Below are 22,555 nucleotides of genomic sequence, written 5' to 3' on the forward strand. Positions count from 1 at the left end.
GGCAAAATAATTCATGTATTTTATGACGATATTTTACCTGGATTTCATCAACACGTGTTTCTGTTAACAGTGGTACAAATCTACTATTCCTTTCATCAATTATAATTATCACACTTTTTTGAAGAAATTGTACAATTTGGGTTCTTTAGTTGATTGCAGATCGATGTTCTTGTCATATTTGATGTAACCCTGGACAAGATTGGACCAGAGAACTCAGAGCCTTTTGATAGATAACGATCAGGAAAAATACCATTACTTAACCAGTGTGCAATATTGTTTTTGATGTATCTGTTTACAGGCGCTACATACAGTCATATTGACGGCAATCTCTGTCATTACAAATCTGGCAGAATCATTAATTATTCACTGTTATGTCTTGGCCACTGTTGTTACTTATGTTTTAGACCAGTCGCTATCCCTGATAAAGTATTGTAATGGACGGATCTTGGGAGCGTTGTAGAGATATTGACACTCGATATATATTTTATGGGCTGAGCGTTAGCGAATCCTATCACTCGACGGGCTGGAAAATTGCATTTCTGTTTCTCTTTCTGTCCGTACGATATCTCGAAAACGAGCTGAATTTCAGACTTGCTGCTATCGACTGCTACAGACTATCTGGCAGAATGAATTGCAGAAAAAAAGAACTGAGCTGATTATAATCATATGACATTTTAACAGGTGACGTAGTATCCGTTAGATATCAAGACAGATTTCATACGAAAACTTTAGATTATTCACGAAACTTTATTTTTGCAAAGATAAGAATTCTTTAATGTTTCCGGCCCATCCATATGACCTATCTGATCGTCATTGGAGCCTATCATTTAGTTGGCTGGTACAATTTGTTTTGTCTGCGTGAGGATTGTCTATTCACAGTACGTCTCAATAATTAAATGAGCTATAAACTTAAAATTTTGCATGCAACCTCAGCGAAGCCTGTTACGCGACATGTGATCTGACGTACAAGATCTGACCTTGTCTCTTTGAAGTACAAGATCCTCACTGGTTATCATTAACCATTACCAGATTCGTATTGAATCAACCATTTCCACCACAGCTACGTTATGTGTAGAAAACTCGGTTGCTCCACTATGCTCATAGATCGTGTCTAAACACTGAAGTTCACTCGGTTGCTCCACTATGCTCATAGATCGTGTCTAAACACTGAAGTTCACTCGGTTGCTCCACTATGCTCATAGATCGTGTCTAAACACTGAAGTTCACTCGGTTGCCCACGCGATGAGACTATGAGTATACATCTTCACCTAGATTACACTGTATTTTGTAGTCTCTAATGTTGGAACAATGCAAACTGCTTACTTTAAGCTTCTTCGTCACCGACTCTTTTGGATCTCTTCAGACGAACGTGACTCCAGAATCCAGGAGTCAAGTCCGTGACAGTGTCAGATTCCTGACGCTGTATTAGAGTCAACATTCGCATTGGCTTAAAATTATCATATATTATATCAAATTTAAAACGCGGTAAAATTTAATCTATCGTGAATATATTGGAGCTGCAAAACATTTAAAATATATAAGTTGTTTTATTTGTAAAGACGAACAAATAATATATACATATGCATGAGCTTATAAAAATGTTGAGTTATAATAATTTTGCATTTTTGAATTTCGTATACTAGGACTTTTTGAGAATAAAATCGAGAACATATTATAACTCTGAGTTTATTGTGAAACTACAAAAAAAAGAAAAGTTACTTCTACCATTACTTGTAATTACATCTATAAAATTAGAAAATTGGACATCAAATCTATGGATTTTGGCACCATTCATTTATTCATCAAAGCAAACGTTACAACTGCAACCAGTATGGTGTAATATATAGAGCATTTTTACAACAGCAACCAGTATGGTGTAATATATAGAGTATTTTTACAACTGCAACCAGTATGGTGTAATATATAGAGCATTTTTACAACTGCAATCAGTATGGTGAAATATATAGAGCATTTTTACAACTGCAATCAGTATGGTGTAATATATAGAGCATTTTTACAACTGCAAGCAGTATGGTGTAATATATAGAGCATTTTTACAACTGCAAGCAGTGTGGTGTAATATATAGAGCATTTTTACAACTGCAACCAGTATGGTGTAATATATAGAGCGTTTTATTTAACAATTTTCTGGTCCCCAGTTTGAAATGAAACCTTTTGTCCACCAAAGTGTGAAGCCTTTAAAGTGAAGTTTAACATTACTTGTAATTACATCTATAAAATTAGAAAATTGGACATCAGACCTATGGATTTTGGTACCATTTACTTATTCATAAAAGCAAGCGTTGATTTGATGTAACGTACTATTTTACGGCCATACTCAATTCAGTCTTGAGATGGCCGCGACAGATCATAGTCATGCAGAAAAGAATTTCAAACAAAAATCACGCTCAACCAAATCCATGGTTGGACACGCACCACCATTGAAGAAATTCTTGTCTATTTGGAAATGGAGTTTCATGTAAAATTTAAAGTCTACGGATGAAATCTTTCTCAGGATATATTGCACTAGGATACATTCCGATTTGTGTTCATTACATTTGGTTTCATAGCAGTGTTAAAATAATAGTTCTGCTGAGCTAGGGAGGTGCTACAACTTAAGAGTGCGCTGAAATTAAACTTGTGACAAATAGACAGATATAAACTTTTTCCAGTGACTAGGCTCTCGAGCCGTAAGCTTTGCTAAAGCTCAGCCAATAATGGTATAACAATCATTTTAACACCCAAAACCTAGTAAGTAACAGCTGTTTTTCTTTTTGAAGAAATCACATTACAATTGCACTTATGTATTCAAAAGTGGCTTAGTGTCAATAAAATACTGAAACTCAGTGGTCAAAATTATACTGTTTTGCACTCTCGGGTTATTGTACCCTGACTGGGTCACGGTCGAACGAATGATTGATAAACGTCAAGAGATCTCAGAAGCCTCCAACTATGCCTTGAACCATTTAAATCACTTAGGTTTTCACCAAGCGACTTTTTCAACATCAGAGTTTCACCTCACATTGTAAACCAATGAAGTTCCATATGCTACTGAAGCAAATGCTATTCTTAGACCTTTTACTTTTTGCTCAGAGTCTCACGGTACATGATAGACCTACGGATTTACACCCCAACCGTATCGCTTTTCCCTTTGATCTGAAGATAATAATAGGAATTAATGAATTCTATGTAGTTTTGACGATGGGTTTTAATGTTTAGATGAAGAATTATTAACGGATTTGCCCCTGACACGAGAACTCCCGTTCACCACATGTTCGAATAGAAAATACTCGACCACACAGGCTACTATGCAGTTTTGATTTTAACTCTTAGATGAGCAAGTATGAACGGATTTGTCCCCAATTTCAGAACCCCCCTTCACACACATGCTTAGTTCGAATTTTGTAAGTATTCTATCTAATATGCTACTTAAGAATGATCTCCGATCTCAAAGCTCCACCTCACTGGCATGTAAAGAACAAATAGAAAATACCGAGGAGAATACCATGAAACACTCAGCAGAAACTCGAGTAACTTATTTAAGACCCATTTAGGATACTTCGATTTGTCGAAAGATCCTTTTTACAAAAAATGTAAATGTTTGTATTTCTCGCTCAGATTGATCCCATTGTTGTTTGTGGTCGTATCTTCATCCTGGGCACCATATCATGTTCTTTTGCGATCCGCTTCCTACCAGCTCAAAACACTTTTACGACGCCATAATAGTTTTTTTGAATACATTACGGGTTTTATGTGCAATTGTAACTAGTTTATGTACAGTTTGAACTCGCGAAGACTCCGGGACGTGGTGGAAACGAACCGAGCTGGATCTCGTCTTTACGACCGCAAATGGCGGTTTTAAAAGTTGCGCGGGTTTTATACGCAGTTGCAAGTTTCAGTTTCGACCTACCGCAATCTGCAGTGCGCCTGCGCGTCGGGACCGCGTTTTATGCGACCGTAGCCATTTTTATTGCATAACCCATAAAACCGCTAGTGCTGAGTAGTAGTAAATGGGGATAGGTTCGTTGACTGCACGGGCCGCGCCGTCGCTCGCCACTCGCCGTCCCTGTTATCGCGCTCATCGGCTACATCCTGTCCGTGGATTGCTTCACTCCGATCCTATCGGCCCGACTCATTCCATTCAGCCCGGACCGGACCCCCTACTTCCACAACTCCAGAATCGGCGGGCGCCCTCACATCCCGTATCCCTCAGGACCCTGCCGATACTCCCACTAAGATAACATGGGTTTGCTGCCGTAAAGAAGGTCTAGTAAAGTAGTGACGATATCCAAATACATAAACATGAAAATATTAAGTTAAATCAGTGAATAAATATAATAAATTATACGTACTTGTTCAGTGTTCACCGACATACCTAAGTCGACGTTTTCCATGTGGTTTGGCCTGAGCCTTCTATCACGTCAGAGGTGTTCTGGCGGTCCTTCCATTGTTCATGTGGAAAATCTTGAAAATTGTATAACACAGGACTATAGTTTATATTCTCTCTTCCCATCAGATCCTTATTCTTATCAATAGCCTCCCCTCCCCCTTGATTACCTTAGAAGAGCTCAGTCGCCAAAGGCTCATTGTCCGTTTTAAACGTCAGCATCTTCCGTAGCCTTCAACTCAGTGGGAGAGTTCCCTACTTACAAACGGGAGACGCGTAAATAGGTCCAGCTTAAATAAAAGTACATTTGATAAACAATGTGAATGTGAGTATAAAGTGATAAGATATCCATGTCTGATTGAGGAGTAAGATTCACGCTTTGTACTAAATTACGCGTAGTGTACAGCAGGACACTACAGCAGACTTTGACTACAGCAGGAGTAGTGTTTTTGGGAATTTCTGCAATCCAAAAATTATGCATTGGAGCTATGCTGAAACTAAACGACTGAACATTCTGTTAATTTCTGAACAATAATAGTATTATTTTTGCGGGTTAGGGTGGTATTCAGCTCTGCAATTTTTTAAAGAATATCTTGAGCTGTGAGGCTGCTGGCAGTGTAGAAGCACCTCACTACAGTGTAATAGAGTAGGTCTATCCTAGACCTCTGCAAAAAACTGTACAACACATTGCCACGTGACTTACAAAAGGTGAATATAAACCATGATCATAAATTTTAAAACATTTTCCCAGGGAAAATGCTAGACAAGTATTGAAGAGGCTTCCTCATAATTTACTGGAAAGTTGTAAAACATAAACAACTATTTATTAGAATAGGATAGAATATTAGAAGAATTCCGTCTTTTTGTTTTTATCTTTGAAATATTTATAAAGAGGTTCTAATAAAAATGTTGGTGTTTCTGCATGTACCACATCTTGTGTTCGTGGGAGAAAACGCAAAAATAATTAAATGTATGCAAGTTGTTCATCTTTTTAACACGGTTCGTGATTTTTTTAATTTTATTTGCAAACGACCGATTCGTTTCTCATTGCAACACCATCTACTGGTTAGTTCTGCCCGTAAATATATTGCAACGCTTTTTAATTTACAACTCCTGAAATAATTCCATAAATTAGAACACATGTAATTCCTTTGCGTGCCAGTCACGGCTTGCTGCGCTCTCTCGTTTCCTCGTCTTTGGCCTTGTAAATTTCTCTGCCTCACATTCATATTTTAAGGTGTGTCAAATTCCTGGATTTTTCAGATGGATTTTTTTCCAAACTTTATCTGCCTGCTTCGTGAGCAAATTTGGGCTCGTTGTGCTTTTGGCATTACTCGGAAACAGGCTTTGAAGTCTGTGTAACTGTTCGTTACAGTTCCTAACTAAAGATAGTTCTTGACATTTAGGCAGAAATAAATTGTGGTAGCGAAATTCTGACTCGTTGTGCATCGAAAGTTTTCACTTTATATCTGACGAAGAAGAGGGGAAGGCAGGTTTTATTTAGGCGTAGTTACACTACTAGAGGTATAGATAAGAGACGTGGTTGTTAATTTAACCCGTTGGAAGTAGACTTATAAATTACAAATGAAAATTGTGTTGAAACATTAAATTGGCTTTCTGGCGTATATCAGTAGGATTGAATTTAGAACTAATGTTATTCATCGCGAGTCACACAAATTTACTGTCCTCGTTTACCTAAATGTCGTGTACCTCAAATTGACCTATATAAACACGCTGCTAGCAGTACCAAAACACCTAAATATTATTTACCTCAAACATCCTGAAGACTAGGCCTGCCCTGAATGTTTAATTATTCTGTTCACACGATTACTATATGTTCCCTAAACTTATCAAAACGTCAAAACAATTAGACATAATGTATCGTAAATTTACATTACAGCATAAGTTTTCTCAGCATGGTGTTATATTAGAGCTTCATAGTATATGATACCATGAAAGCTTACGTAACAATCTTCGCTGGAAGTGTATTTTTATGCCAGTCTGTGTAGCGAAAGTCTGCAAGATCAGTTAAAGCTTGTTTTTCGATCATGTAATTGATGATTGCAATTGAAACGAAATTAAAATGCAGTTTGTATAGTATAAATGTGAGAAATGCAGAAGCTCCATAAGATAGGTAAGGCACGACGTTTGATATATTTAACTCCAATGGTATGGGTAAATTTATTGCAAAAAAAAATCAGTTTGATGACTATTCTCGACGTTTATCTCACAGTATCATCTCGTAATTCTATGAGATTATAGAGTAAACACTACTATTTAAATTCAATTTAATATCAATCTATACTGAAAGAAATGTTGCTCTTATTTTTTCTGAATGATTTATATCCTGTAGTAAATGTTAGTTAATTACTTTATTTGTATCCCTCGAGTTTGAGGAATGCACCTTTCTTAAAATTTAAGCTATTGTATAATATAGCTTTAAAATAGTAGTTAATCAATTAACACTTTATAAAAGAATATAAAAATTTATGTAATATATTTTCGTACACTTTACTGCCTTTCACAGTAATGGAAATCCTAATTGATTATGCATTGTTCACCGCAGATTAACTAATCTTGTGAAATATGAGTGACAAGCGGCAAAAGTACAACTGGAAAAAGTAATATGATATGTATAAAGTTATTTTATAAAAACCCTGCGGCCTGGCACACAATTTCATTTAGAAAAACAGGGACACCATGAGTATATTCTTTCTTTATAAAAGCCATTCCACACAATACTGAGGTAATTGATAGCCACTGAAATAAATTCCAATCTCTTGATCTATTTTAGTTTTAAATTTAAAGATGGGGCCCTGAAGTCAGAGAGAGAAACTGTATTTTATAGGTACCTCAGACATTTTTTAAATTTTTTTCTAGAATATTTCAGGATGCTTTACTGAATAATTTCAGTAAACAATTACACTTTTTTTAGCTCAGTGTTGAGAAATCTTAAGTATAAAGGAAAACTTAAACTAAAGAAAGTGGAAGTTCTTATCTTTTTAGTTACTTATGATGTAATAAATTATGGCATTTTATTATAGGTGATTAAAATCCCAATAAAATCAAACCTAAACGTTAAAAAGCTTTTGCACCAGACTTGCGAATAACAACAAACATATAACTTATGCTGATAAAGCCAAGTCTATAACTATAATGAGTAATGGAGTGATAAGGGAGATGTAGCTAGGAGGGATTTTCAAAATAGATCTATGTGTATATGTTAACTAGTATGTGTAATATTTCACAACAATCTGTCCAATATTCTGTACACCTGGTTGAGTAACACACACACAGACACCATTAGGTTATTATAATAGTAATAGATAAACGTTCAGCTTAAAATATGAGGTAACATAATTACACGAAATATATTTCCATAAATGTGAGGATGGCGGATGATATCTGTATGAGGTCCTGAGCTTCAGGACAGGTGTTGCACTGAGCGAGATGCGGAGGGGAAATCTTCTGAATAAGAGATGTATCACCGTACAAAATAAGGGCGTCCGATGACCTTCATTCTGACCTTGTACAGCGACGCAAGGTGTGGTGGTGCAGGTGTAGGACAGCTACTAGGGGCGTTTCGCGTGTACTTGTAGTCTGGGTCGAACAGTATTCTCCGGGCGGGAAGCCGTGAAGAGATGGCAGGTGCAACGGCCGCTGCATCCCGCAAAACTTCCCACACAATAACAGCTTGTTTCTGCACAATTTTTTTCTTGCATTTTACTCTGCAAAGTTTTTCTCCTTCCATATCCCCGGCGAGGTGATTCGGCCCGGCATTGTTTGCTAATTACTACCGAGAAATGAAGCGGTGTGCTCTTTCCGTATGGGGAGGCGGCCGCGGGGCCTGCGCGACATTTGCCGCAAAACATTGTAAATTGCTCGGTGCCGAAACGGAATTGCCGATCGTACCGAGACATTCCGGTCCAAACCTTACCAGACGCGCCGAATTCGGTTTTTTCGGCGGTGCATTGTGTCCTCAAGTCTCGGTGCTCTGACCCGGCAACATTCTCGGCCGAAATCGTTCTTATTACCCGACAACGAGACGCGCAGCGGCGGGTTCTGTCAGCAACCGTCTGTTTCAAGCTTTAGTTCTTATGGGTAAGTTATTGGGTTTGCTTTGGAATGGAGGTTACTTTTTATGTGTACAACCTATATTTGTAGTAATTTAATAATTTTTTCTGTGACACCATCTCGATATACACTTAAAAACTACAACAACAACTCATTGCAAAATGTTTCTGCTACCAAATTTCTTGGGCTGCTATTGGATGGCCATCTCAGCTGGGAATCATGTGGATGTCATCTGCAAAAGGCTCCGCCCAGTCTGCTAAGCTCTCGACCGCCTTGCTCAGGTATGCAGCACCCGAGTCCTTCTCGTTGTATACTTTTCCTATGTGGAGTCCATTTTAAAGTATGGAGTTATTTTTTGGGGTACATCAAGTAAAAAAAAGGTTCAGAGTTTTCAAAATTCAAAACTGATGCGAAAGAGCAATGTTGAAAATGACCAGAAGAGAATCTTGTCGGTTATTGTTTTGAAGAATTGAACATAATTACGTTGGCTGGTCTGGTGGAGTAGAGTTCTGCATGTTTATCAGAAATCATCCCACTCTTTTAACTGCCGGCGCGACTTCAACGAGGAGCACGCAGCGGCTGACAGTGCAGCAACATTCGACTGCATGTTTTCAAAAAGGGCCACAGTACATATGTATTACAATATATAACAAGCTGCCACCAAACATAAAAAATGAGACAGGTAGGCTACTTACACTCTTAAAAGGCTTTTAAGACAGCTTTTTTGTAACAAAAGGCTTTTATAAAAAAGACTTTGTACATTTAACCTGTTTTTTATTTTTTTTAATGATATTTATACTTTGACGTGTTCAATTGTATTATAACTTGAACGAATAAAATATTACTATTATAAAAGATTCGTAAAACGCAAGATCCACTCTTTATTTTAAACTTTATAATCATTATTGCAAAATACAGACAATGCTAAAAATGATTCTGTCTATTTATATCTGTTGACCTACAGATGGTTACACTGCTAACGTTTAAGAGCCATGTTTGACCGGAACCCCTCGGAGATTCCTCCTTTGTTGACTTCCATAATGAAAGAGACCGCTGCCGCTGCAGTTCGCGTAGAATCGCTGCAGACGCGGCGGCCTTGCATTGTTGCATGACTCACGGGTTAGAGAGTTGAGAGCACGTAGGCGGCTAGCGCTCGTTACAAGGTCATTGGAAGTGTCGTTCACTTGGAGTCGTTTTCCCAGAGTTCTAGTACTTGGAATAGCTCCAACTCCGACTTCTCTTCGAGTTTATGTGTCTCCATCTTCGCTTCAAGTTTTATTCCTCTTCTAAACTGTGGAGTCGGACCATTCAGGTGACCGAACGCATGTCGCTGTCCTGAAATGTGACAGCTGACTTACCGTACTTTATTGAGTATGAGTTTTGTTTAAACACAATTTATATACCGTATTTAATTAAAGAGTGCTTTACGTGTTCAGTTGAACAACGCCGTTTTAACTGAATTTGCTTTGTATTGATTTAGCTACGTTATTAATGGGGTGGTTAAAGATGAATTATGTGTAGAATAATAGGATTCAACGGATAACCTGTTGATCATGATTTTGGACACTACGTTTATTTTCCAAATTGAACATATAACTTTATTGATGTACAACTAATTTATACTTTTAAGTCATTGTTTTGTATTAGCATCATCGAGTTCTATACGGATTCTTCCAGTGGATTTGGCCGAGCGCTAGCAATGCAAAACTGTCCGCAGGGTATTTAAACAATGAATTGAGCTGTATGTTTGGCGTATTTCTACTTTCTATGCTTTCGCTATACTAAGGAATATAAGATTTGCTTCTTGGTTTTTTATCGGTACCTATCTCCCGGTTGCATTTTAATTTTTTTTTCTGGAAGTTAACTAACTGCAGTTGCTTTTTGTACAGTACGTACTGGTCAACAGTTTGGGATGAATTGTGCAATGAGAGTGGAAGAGGAAGCTGTGACCTACCTACCTAAACTTGCGCATCAGTGATTGTGTATTCCGCGCATAAAGTCAAAAAGTTAACAAAATAACTCATAGTTACATATTTTAAGTAGCAAGTAAATGTACATAAATTCATCTACCGTGTAAAATCCTCCTGACACTGAAATGCGTGTTTCAGCCGATTAGTTAAGGTATTTAAATTTGTATTAATTTTTATATCAACATGAATGTTGTTATTTAGATTAGCTCCGGTTTGCGAAGGTAATCAACTGAAGACTTTCCTTCTGTAATAATGTGATATTACAATTAATTTTAACTGGTACTTGTGGAATATCATATTATGTTATTCCGTAATATTTTCATTTAAAAATATGTTTAGCACAAATTTATACTTCTAAACCAGGATATACCAGAGCGAATATGTGAATAGTAGGCCTAACTATTAGTTTTGTTTGGTCAATGTCTATATCTTGTACGTATTTTGTTTATTCCCAAAGAACATATCAGAAGTAAAATCATTTAAAACTGCATTGGCCAACAAATGGAATGGTGTTCTCGGTTAGTTGTTGAATTGAGATTAAATTATTTGTTCACATTGGATTTATTAAACTGGTTTTTAAATTCAACTGTTCAAAGAATGAAACTTCCTTACATATTATTTCTTTAATAGCTTCCGAATTTAAAGTTTCAGCGTACTTTTTCTTGAACGTTAATACGTTATCGTATGCATATTATATTAGAAAATAAATTCTAATTGACCTGTTTGTATTATACCGTTTACAAGAACATTAAATAAAGCCGAACCGAATGCAGATCCCTGAGGAATACCTAATTAAACCTGTTTAGAGTTTGACACTTCATTTTCTGCTTAACCTTGGTTTCAATCATTAAATACTCTTACATCAATTTCATATACAAATCTCCTATCTTCCAACCTTATTTAATAGCATTCACTGTTTTTGTATGATTAACATTTATAAATGCATAAACAAAAAATTCCGAGAAGATACATACATAATCATTATATATGTTTGTAAATGCTTAATGCTTAATACTCACAAACTCATCAAATCCATTGACCGCTTACGAGATACAGTTTACATCCTGTGATTTGTAACTTAGTGTTATAAATATGATGTAAATTAAAATCAGCTACCAAAGCATCCAATCTAATGTACAGCATTATACTGTATTCCATCACTGCATCACCAGTACCGAAAGTATTTGGTACACGAGTACATTACCGATATAAATATCAGACTACTAGCGCAACATACGTTACGTACACTACTACTAGCAGTACGAGGTAAAATTTCTATCTTTTTTCCCTTTCTATAACGAGAAGAAAACAATCTCCTACTCATTGGCTCATGAGCGTTAGAGAAGGGTAAAAATGGACGTGTCACAATCACTCGTGGAGTTGGAAAATTTGTATTTCTGTCTGTCCGCATGATATCTAGGAAACGAACTGATCAATCGATCATTTGTATAAAGCTTCATTTCTACATAAGCGATTCTAAGTTTGATGATGTTTCATACTACTCCTTGGGGTTTGCCTCAGCTTTAGCAAATAATTCTACACTGATCGTACAAGCAACCATGATGACAACGAGAAAAACAAAACAAGGTAAATAAGTGTGTAAAAAAACTAAGGATGATCATTTGATATTTAAACATGTAACATATTAACACATGCACGTTAATCATACAGTAAAAAAGAAAAATAGTAAAAAAAAAACGCTATGTGTAAATTTTATTTAAACACTGCTATGGAACCTACTGAATGAAACAACGTGAATATCATATGGCGAGACATCTCGAGAACTGAAGACTTTAAAGTTTTGCATCTTTTACATAGACAAGAATGGGTTTTATTATTGTGTAAGTCTAACCAGGGAATTTGGCTTGAGCGTCATTGTATCCTATCTACTGAGTGATAGGAGATACAATTTCTCATTTGCCTGCTGAGAGGATGTAAAAGTATACTTTCTGTACGATATCTGCCTGAGATGTCTAGCCACAGGGCACTTTGAGATTTAAATTAGTTGAAATTGTTCATTCAACCTAAGCGAAGCCTGTTACGGGACAGGTGGCATAGCGTACTATTGAAAATAGTATTATTGAAAATACCCGCTTTCAGTATAGTGTGATAAAATAGTGCTTTTATTTTTTTTTCGAAATGTAGGCAAAAGGGACATAGGTTTGTAATTTTTTATATTGGACTTTAAGGCAAATGTCTGTGAACATGTGAAATCCGCCGACTATGCTATCAGCCATTATCACTGGACGGGTTTGCCTAAAAAGTGACATGTAAGGGTAGTAATATCTTTTTTCACTTGACGCGGAGTATGGGCGTGTCTGTCGAAGGAATGTATTCGTCCCGGTTCCTATAACATGCATGTTATATGAACTAGACCAGATAAACCAGGGCTGCACATGCAGCGAGATGTCAAAGAAAGACCAATATTACTTTTAGCCTTATTCTGCCAGTGCTCAAGGGCCACTGGCCTTTGCGAGGTTCTTATCAAACAGAATAAAGATGAGAGTCGGTACAGCAAAAGGTTGACTGAACTTTTAAAAAGTGGAATGGTCACAGACAGGAATTAAACCTGCACTATTCGACTAAGTGGTATATAAAGCCCGACTCTTGAGACTAGTCAGTGACCACCTATATAGGGTGTCCCGTAACTCTCTGGATAAAAGTATATCATATTATTGTTCAGGCCAATACAAACACATTTCACCATACGAATGTGGGTCGGGTGCTTCGTTTCTCAGGTATCAGCATATGTGTGTGTGTGTGTGTGTGTGTGTGTGTGTGTGTGTGTGTGTGTGCGCGCGCGCGCGCGCGCGTGTGTGTGTGTGTGTGTGTGTGTGTGTGTGTTTATAATAAATTAATATCTTAAAACTTAATCAATTAAATCATACCAACTTTAGGTCAAATGCTTATGGTAACAAACTTAGTTACACAAATCTAATGATAACAAAATTATTTAAATTAAACAATAAATAACATATTTACAGCACATTTACTGTGTTAAGACATGTTCTACATTGAGGTTTTAGGGAGTAAACAACAATAAAAAAGCGAATAAACTGCACCAAGTTTTCTTGTAAATTTCTTGTTACCGCAAACATATGTAAACAATGCAACTGTTACCGTGCATTACACCAGCTTTTACATTATTCCTTGCTCGAGTTTTACGTTTTAGTTGTCAAAATATCTGTAATTAAATACAGCAAATTTTATCATTCTTTAAAACTTTTCATAATATTATCATTTTGTACAGTACGGTATTCAACTTTACAAATTTTAACCGTTCGCCATCTTGAAACGTGATATGGTAGTATTATATCAATGTTTCTCTTGATTTGAGAGTGAAAGAAAAATAATTGTACTAAATTTAAGTTTTATATTTTTACTGGTTTCTGAAATAAAAAATAAAATGTACAGACAGACGAAAAGAGATAGACCATTGGTTACATTTAGTTCTTAGCTACTCTTAGTTCATAGAACAATATCCTAGTGTAGAGTGACTTTTGTTACACCCTGTATATATAGTTTACAACTTTTTTTAAACCTAAATTACATATACCTGTATTTAGGCAGGGTGTATAAATGAGAACATGGATTTGAATACGGATTTCGTATTATAATACTAAATATTATTAAATGATTTCGGTATAATTCTACTAACCCGATAAAAACACATTGGCGGAGTATGGGCGTGTCTGTCGAAGGAATGTATTCGTCCCGGTTCCTATAACATGCATGTTATATGAACTAGACCAGATAAACCAGGGCTGCACATGCAGCGAGATGTCAAAGAAAGACCAATATTACTTTTAGCCTTATTCTGCCAGTGCTCAAGGGCCACTGGCCTTTGCGAGGTTCTTATCAAACAGAATAAAGATGAGAGTCGGTACAGCAAAAGGTTGACTGAACTTTTAAAAAGTGGAATGGTCACAGACAGGAATTAAACCTGCACTATTCGACTAAGTGGTATATAAAGCCCGACTCTTGAGACTAGTCAGTGACCACCTATATAGGGTGTCCCGTAACTCTCTGGATAAAAGTATATCATATTATTGTTCAGGCCAATACAAACACATTTCACCATACGAATGTGGGTCGGGTGCTTCGTTTCTCAGGTATCAGCATATGTGTGTGTGTGTGTGTGTGTGTGTGTGTGTGTGTGTGTGTGTGTGCGCGCGCGCGCGCGCGTGTGTGTGTGTGTGTGTGTGTGTGTGTTTATAATAAATTAATATCTTAAAACTTAATCAATTAAATCATACCAACTTTAGGTCAAATGCTTATGGTAACAAACTTAGTTACACAAATCTAATGATAACAAAATTATTTAAATTAAACAATAAATAACATATTTACAGCACATTTACTGTGTTAAGACATGTTCTACATTGAGGTTTTAGGGAGTAAACAACAATAAAAAAGCGAATAAACTGCACCAAGTTTTCTTGTAAATTTCTTGTTACCGCAAACATATGTAAACAATGCAACTGTTACCGTGCATTACACCAGCTTTTACATTATTCCTTGCTCGAGTTTTACGTTTTAGTTGTCAAAATATCTGTAATTAAATACAGCAAATTTTATCATTCTTTAAAACTTTTCATAATATTATCATTTTGTACAGTACGGTATTCAACTTTACAAATTTTAACCGTTCGCCATCTTGAAACGTGATATGGTAGTATTATATCAATGTTTCTCTTGATTTGAGAGTGAAAGAAAAATAATTGTACTAAATTTAAGTTTTATATTTTTACTGGTTTCTGAAATAAAAAATAAAATGTACAGACAGACGAAAAGAGATAGACCATTGGTTACATTTAGTTCTTAGCTACTCTTAGTTCATAGAACAATATCCTAGTGTAGAGTGACTTTTGTTACACCCTGTATATATAGTTTACAACTTTTTTTAAACCTAAATTACATATACCTGTATTTAGGCAGGGTGTATAAATGAGAACATGGATTTGAATACGGATTTCGTATTATAATACTAAATATTATTAAATGATTTCGGTATAATTCTACTAACCCGATAAAAACACATTGGTTACATCTAAATTTTTTGGGTTTTTTAAGGTTTTATGGAGTTTTGTTCCGAATGCCGCCCCATATGTATGGTGAATGGAATTAAACACAGGTGATCCATAAACACAACATTGCAAGAAATTATTTCAATAGTCCAATCGATAATATACATTCTCAAGATGGGTGTAAATACAACACATCTTGCACTCGAATACGTCTAATGTGTTCTTCTAGAACAAACATTTTTAACAGTGTACTAGTTGTTTCAAAATTACCTCAGCCATCTAACGTGCTGCAACTGAGGTTAATAAGTTTGCTTCTGCTGCTGCACCTGAATATCTACTTACCTTACACTTGACCACCGGCCTGCAGACTATACACACATGCATAAACATCAAAATGGACCTTCAAATAGGACAATTAATTTTGCCAACGGGTTCGGCCACTGACCAGGTACCCGGGACTAGTGAGTCACTGCCGCCCACACTACACTCGCCGTCCCGCTACTCTCGCACCCACACCGTCCGGGTCCACTGCCGGAACTTCAAGATCTGGGTTTTATGTTGAAAAATTATTTGGTAAGAACCTCCTCGAGTGACAGTGAGTAACTCGTCAGTTGCTTGTCACAATTTAAAAGGTCCAAATTAGCATGAGATTCCGTGTGATGTTTTTTGTTGGCACTGTCTTGGCTGCGTTCTAAATGTATAATTCCTTTGCACCATATGTACACACAAACACACACACACACACATGTAGTTTTAGTTTTTAATTTTTACTTCAGAAACCAGTAAAGATGTAAAATTTAAATTTGGTACAATTATTTTCTTTGCACCCTCAAATCAAGAGAAACATTTATATAATACTACCATATCACGTATCAAGATGGCCGACGGTTGAAATTTTTTAAGTTTAAAGCTGAGAAAACTCAATATTATAAAAACAATTAAAGAATGTTAAAATTGTATTTATCTAATTACATAATATGTAAAAAAAATATATTATACTTTGACACCTGTAACGTAAAACTCGATTTAGAAATAATGTAGATGTAAGGTCTGGTAATGCACGGCAGCAGTTTCATTGAATAGTCTACATGTTTACGGCATACAAAAATTTATAAGAAATTCTGCAGCTGCCTTTTATTCACTTTTCTATTGTTGTTTACTTCCTAAGAAACTCAATGTAGGCAATGTCTTAACATAGTAAATCTGCTGTAAATAAGTTATTTATTGTGTATATATGTGAGCGCGCGCGCGCGCGCGCGCGAGTGTGTGTGTTCAAGTTCAAAATCTCTTTATTCTATAAATTACAAATAATACAGATAAAACACTTGGAAATTTTGATTTTGTGACGCGCTGGTGGGCTTGTTCCATGGTTCTTAGGTTGTTCGTACTTAAATTGTGTGAAATTTTTCTTATCGGTTTCACTGAATATGCTTCTTAAAAATTTTAATTATGCATCAATCCATGTGCCACTATAGGTTGCTCTGTTCTTGTATGTTTATATGCATACTTGTGCACTGTCATCCTTGTTCTCAGAGAATTTTCGGACACCCTCTTAAATACCCTATGACGTGCTTGGGAAAGCCTTCTACCCAAGCATTCACATGGCCTCTGTATACCTGCAAAAGGCACCTTAAAATTTCTGTTTGCTTATTACAAGATTGAGTGATCTTATAGAATGAACCAAACAGAGGTTTCAGAATTCCACAAATATTTAGACTCATTTAAACAAATCAGTATCTGTTATGTTCTTATTAGATCCTACTTTTGATAGTCTTACGTTGAAATAAGTAATGTAGAACCCAAAAACATTTTCTGGATTAAACGTAAATACCTCCCTCTGGCCTCTTTGGCTGTAGATTATGCTCTGTTTTCAACTGGAATGGTCATTGTATCATATTTCTCTTTTGACACTAATAATATATTTGCATTTACGCAAGGTTATTCAACTAAGTTGCCTCAACACCTGTGACAGTAAGCGTCGGGAAACCGTGAGTTTTAAATTATAAAACCCACGACGACTGAGCAGTAAGTAAAGAGATCACCGAATGACATTGCCCCAACAGAGTGGGCAGACTTTCTTCCCTTTAAATAGTGTGGGAACTGGTGGATCGTGGTTAGTTCGCCTATATTCTACAAGAATACAAGGTTATTTGATACAAATCTGCAAATGTAATAATTTCACAAATAACTGACCTGGCCCTTTCAACGTTGAATTATTTTTAGTAATGCACAATTAATCAGTACAATTTTACTTAAAAAATCGGCCACCTAACACTGCAGGTAGAGGAGTGCAACTTCTTGCACGGCAGAGACATGTAAACTGCAGCTCCAGCTGTTGTTGCCAAACGGTTCTCTCAGTTCTCTGCCAGAAACAAGTCAGATCTAGTCCAGTACTCCAGTTATCAGCTGTATAAATTCCGCCGTGTAGTGAGTGGTCCACCTTCATGATTGCGCCGATCCGGTCGCCACTGGCGTGATGAATGCGCTGCAAGAGTTGCATGCAAAGCAGCCGGCCCTGCTGCGGTCTGCGAACCGTCGACATCTCAACCGGCCAGGAAATCCACTCTTCTGGTCATAATGCGGTCCTTGGTGATTTATGCCGCAGCTGCCGATCGAGACAAACTGTGGCCGTTGCAGCCAGCCCTGCTGCGGTCTGCGAACCGTCGACATCTCAACCGGCTTGGAAATCCACTCTTCTGGTCATATTGCGGTCCTTGGTGATTTATGCCGCAGCTGCCGATCGAGACAAACTGTGGCCGTTGCAGCCAGCCCTGCTGCGGTCTGCGAACCGTCGACATCTCAACCGGCTTGGAAATCCACTCTTCTGGTCATATTGCGGTCCTTGGTGATTTATGCCGCAGCTGCCGATCCAGACAAACTATGGCCGTTGCAGCCAGCCCTGCTGCGGTCTGCGAACCGTCGACATCTCAACCGGCTTGGAAATCCACTCTTCTGGTCATAATGCGCGGTCCTTGGTGATTTATGCCGCAGCTGCCGATCGAGACAAACTGTGGCCGTTGCAGCCGGCCCTGCTGCGGTCTGCGAACTGTCGATGCAGAAACCCTGTTAAAGAGGTGGTCAGATGCAACCACCAACCCAGGAACTTAACTGCATTGGTGTTAAATCTACTCATTTCGGAAACCTCACCCTTTCTCTACAACTACTTATTCTAAAAACAACCTTCATGCCAGATCGATAGGGGTGTTTCGAGCTCAGCTGTAAAACACACTGTTAAAAAATTAATATATCATTCACTGTTTCTTATTCGTATTCACTAATTTTACAGGAGAACAAATATAAAAGTATACTTATTTGAAAGGCAGTAGCCAGAACAAATGAACTTTTCTCAAGTTTTATCGTTATCAATGGTCCTTTACAATAGGAATTCCCTAAATTATTTGACAACTTAGTTAAATTCCAAAACTAAAACAAGTTTAATTAGATTTAAAGGAAGACCAATGTAACATAAGTAGACGAAAATAATATATGCGTCGATTTAATTGTCCCCGACTCCTAAACGTGTGAACAAAATATCTATACCAGTACAATCCCGACAGCTATAATGGATACCTCACTCCACGTACTGAAGTCCACATGTTCCCACTCTTTCTCTCCGCACCGTGCGATCACCCCATGTAGGTGACCCATGAGGATCTCGTCATCGTGATTGCCCTAAACAGATCAAACCCGCGAAGAGCGCCGCGTAGTGAGCGGCTAGCTTCCTCACCAAACGATGGTGCGCGACGAGAAGACGATGTTACTGGCTTCGCTATTACACTTTTGAGTCAGAGCCAGTCTTAACCCTCGATAATTAACTTAGATAATTTACTTAGATTTATCTTTATGTTGCAGTAAACGTTGTGGAGGCCCTGCAAGAGTTCTGGCAGATGAAGCAGACTCGTGGAGCTGACCTCAGGAACGGTGCTCTAGTCATCTACGAATCAGTTCCGTCCCAGAGTCCGCCTTATGTCTGCTACGTCACGTTACCAGGAGGTTCCTGCTTCGGAAGTTTTCAGGTTGGTCGGTTTTACTGTGCACTGAAAAGGAAAAATTGTAAAAGTCCATTTAACGGGATATTACAAGCAGCGTTTGAAATCCTATATGGCATTACTGTGTGAACAATGTTCCTAACAAAGTAGGATCGTACATTTAAATACTCATACATTTTCAATTATGTTGTATCATTACAAGATTATAAGTCCTAGAAATAATAAAGTCGTAGCAGGAGTTTCAATTCAAATAGCCAATTAAGCGTATCAGTTCTTTTAAGGTCGTCCTAATTTCGCTTCATCAGTGATTTTATAATCTCTTCTATCCAAACTTACGTGTATTCAACACATTTTGAATCGCAAATTCAACGACTGCACATAACCACAACTCATGTTCTACTTCCATCTTCCAAAATCATTGTGGAACTATATCTGTTCGCTACGACATCACATGTAGTAGCCTGAAGTACACAAACTAATTATAAAAGGCTTTAACAAGAACATGGTATGACCTAATATGGCAGAATGGTCTACTATTGAAATAACAAAGCTATTCTTTGCAGTTATAAGTAGATGCTTTTATTTCTAGACAAAAATAATTAATTGGAGGTTACAGACACAGCGTAATCAACAATGAAACTCTTAGAAAGCATTTTACCGAAACATAGAAATATGATTTGATGCAGCGAAAGAGGTTAGGGGAAAATCCAAAGCTATAGGCTCACCATAACAAGGAAAATAATTGAATGAACAATGATTATTGTCTATAAATCAATAAATATAGTACAATCCTGAAGTGCGTCTTTCCACCAGCTCAATAACAGATTTGTAAAAGTCAAACTTATTTGGTTACGAAGTTAAATTTGTAGAAAACGAACAAGTTGATCATGAAGTTGATTTATAGAAGTCAAAGGAATTTGTTTTGAAATTGATTTGTATACGTCGGAGAAGTTGGTCTGTAGAAGTTAAAGCAATTGGTGTGGAAGTTCATGTGTAGAAGTCGAACGAATTGGGTTTTGATTTGTTTAAGTTGAACAAATTAGTTACGAAGTTGATTTGTAGAAGTCGAATGAATTAGTTATGAAAGTGGTTTGTAAAAGTTAGAGCAATTCGTTATGAAATTGATTTGTAGAAATTGACAGAATCGACTATGAAGTTGGTCTGAACGGGAAATGTATCAGATTTTCCTATAAACAACAGTGGATCTAGTACTTAAATCAATGCCAATAGCTTGACAGGATTTAAAGTTAAAAACAGTCGAGTATCTTTCTTAATACCAATGATTTCCAGAAGAAAGAATTTCAGTGAATAACCTTAATTATTTTCTGATTTTAATTAAAATGTGAGACAGTAAAAAGGAAATTTTTATTGGTAACTATTTACAACTTTTTATGCCGATCATTATTTTGTGTTATGGTGGTCTTATTATGTTTGTATTTCTCTTCGAGTATACAGTAGTATCGATAATGCTCTAAATCTAAAACATTGTTTTGACTTAAAGAATTCTTTAAAGGAAATACGTTACAGCAATTTCCTGTAATCAGAACTTTATTTTACTACTAAGAAAGACCGTCTACTGTAACACGTTAGTTCGATTGATTATTAATGATAAGTATTATACACAGTGAGTTTTATGTCCTGGCACACCTGGATATAACTTAAACGGCCCGAGATATCTATGTGAAACCTTGGCCCTACCTATTATAACATATTTTTTTTAATTTTTCAAGTTGTTGAAAATTTTGCCCCCCTTTTCTAAAGTATTTTAACAGATTTTATGACAAATTTACAATTGAGTAAAGGGGGGCAACTAAAAATTTTCAAATACAAACCCCTATCATGTCTCAATTTTTTACACACGTCTAGCACACTGTCAAACAGCCGAAGGTGAACAGTTTGAACACGTGCTACATTAAAACAGGTTACTGTTTTTAGAATTTGCGTTAGTGTTGACTCATGTTACGATAAACAGGACAAGACAGTTACTAATTTTATTATTGTAAATTTGTCATAAAATCTGTTAACATAAACGTAGAGACCTCTAGTTTAAATTATTGGATTTATCTTTTTATTCCCTTTAAAATGAGGGGTCACATGAGAGGGGTTTGTATTTGAAAATGTTTAGTTGCCCCCAAAGGGGGGAAACATTTTCAACAACTTGAAAAATTAACAAAATATGTTATTATAGGTAGGGTCAAGGTTTCACATAGATATCTCGTGCCGTTTAAATTATATCCAGGTGTGCCAGGACATAAAACTCACTCTGTATAATAATTACATTACACTTCCGTCACACAATACTTCTTGTAAACACACTACAATTTTTGCTGTATGTGTCCGAACTAAACTTCGAACCTGGGTCCTTTGGGTGATAAGCTGCGACGTTACTAGGGACGGTTTTTACACAGTTTAGCCGACACATGTAAGTTATAATTATAACACAATACCGATTAAAAAACTAAAAGTGAAAGTAATCAGGAAATAAAAACATGATTTATGGATATTTCAAAAAGAAAAACAAATATCGTCAGAAATTTAAGAATAACTGTAAAACATTTGCACTATATTGTTTTGGAAAAATGTATATTATAAGTGAAAATTAAATATTTGTAAAATAAAAAATTCCCTTGGTTTAAGGAAGAGCCAATAAGGTATACAGCGATGCTCTGGTACGTGTCTGTTACGATAAGATAAAACATGCAACTTTCCACATAAACCATGTGGAACTGACGTATTCACAATATTGCTTCTTACAACTAAATTATTTCCCCACGTTAGCTGGATCATTTAAGTTAAAATGTGGTAATGGAGAATCCTAGTCATTATTCCTCTTAAGCAACCGATATGAATAGCATTACTTACTAACTATTTGTGTTTAGAGGCTTGAAGCTTATATGCAAGAACATAAATAGGAACAGGAAGGGAAAACAGAATTAGGAATGTGAAAAAGAGGACTGACGTATTCACAACATTGCTTATTACAACTATATTATTTCCCCACGTTAGCTGGATCATTTAAGTTAAAATGTGGTAATGGAGAATCCTAGTCATTATTCCTCTTAAGCAACCGATATGAATAGCATTACTTACTAACTATTTGTGTTTAGA

The 22,555-nt window shown here is 36.6% G+C and overlaps 1 protein-coding gene across 2 annotated transcripts in view; it reads left to right on the forward strand.

Moving 5' to 3' along the window:
* Nucleotides 1–22,555, forward strand: part of LOC124355151 (LIX1-like protein) — a 170,664-nt gene that overhangs the window by 121,283 nt on the left and 26,826 nt on the right. For both annotated transcript variants that reach the window (XM_046806138.1, XM_046806139.1), the window contains exon 2: nt 19,311–19,474. In XM_046806138.1, coding sequence (XP_046662094.1) covers nt 19,311–19,474 — 164 coding nt within the window. The remainder of the gene's footprint in view (nt 1–19,310; nt 19,475–22,555) is intronic.

Source organism: Homalodisca vitripennis, chromosome 2 (assembly GCF_021130785.1).
Source record: "Homalodisca vitripennis isolate AUS2020 chromosome 2, UT_GWSS_2.1, whole genome shotgun sequence".
Classification (NCBI taxonomy): domain Eukaryota; kingdom Metazoa; phylum Arthropoda; class Insecta; order Hemiptera; family Cicadellidae; genus Homalodisca; species Homalodisca vitripennis.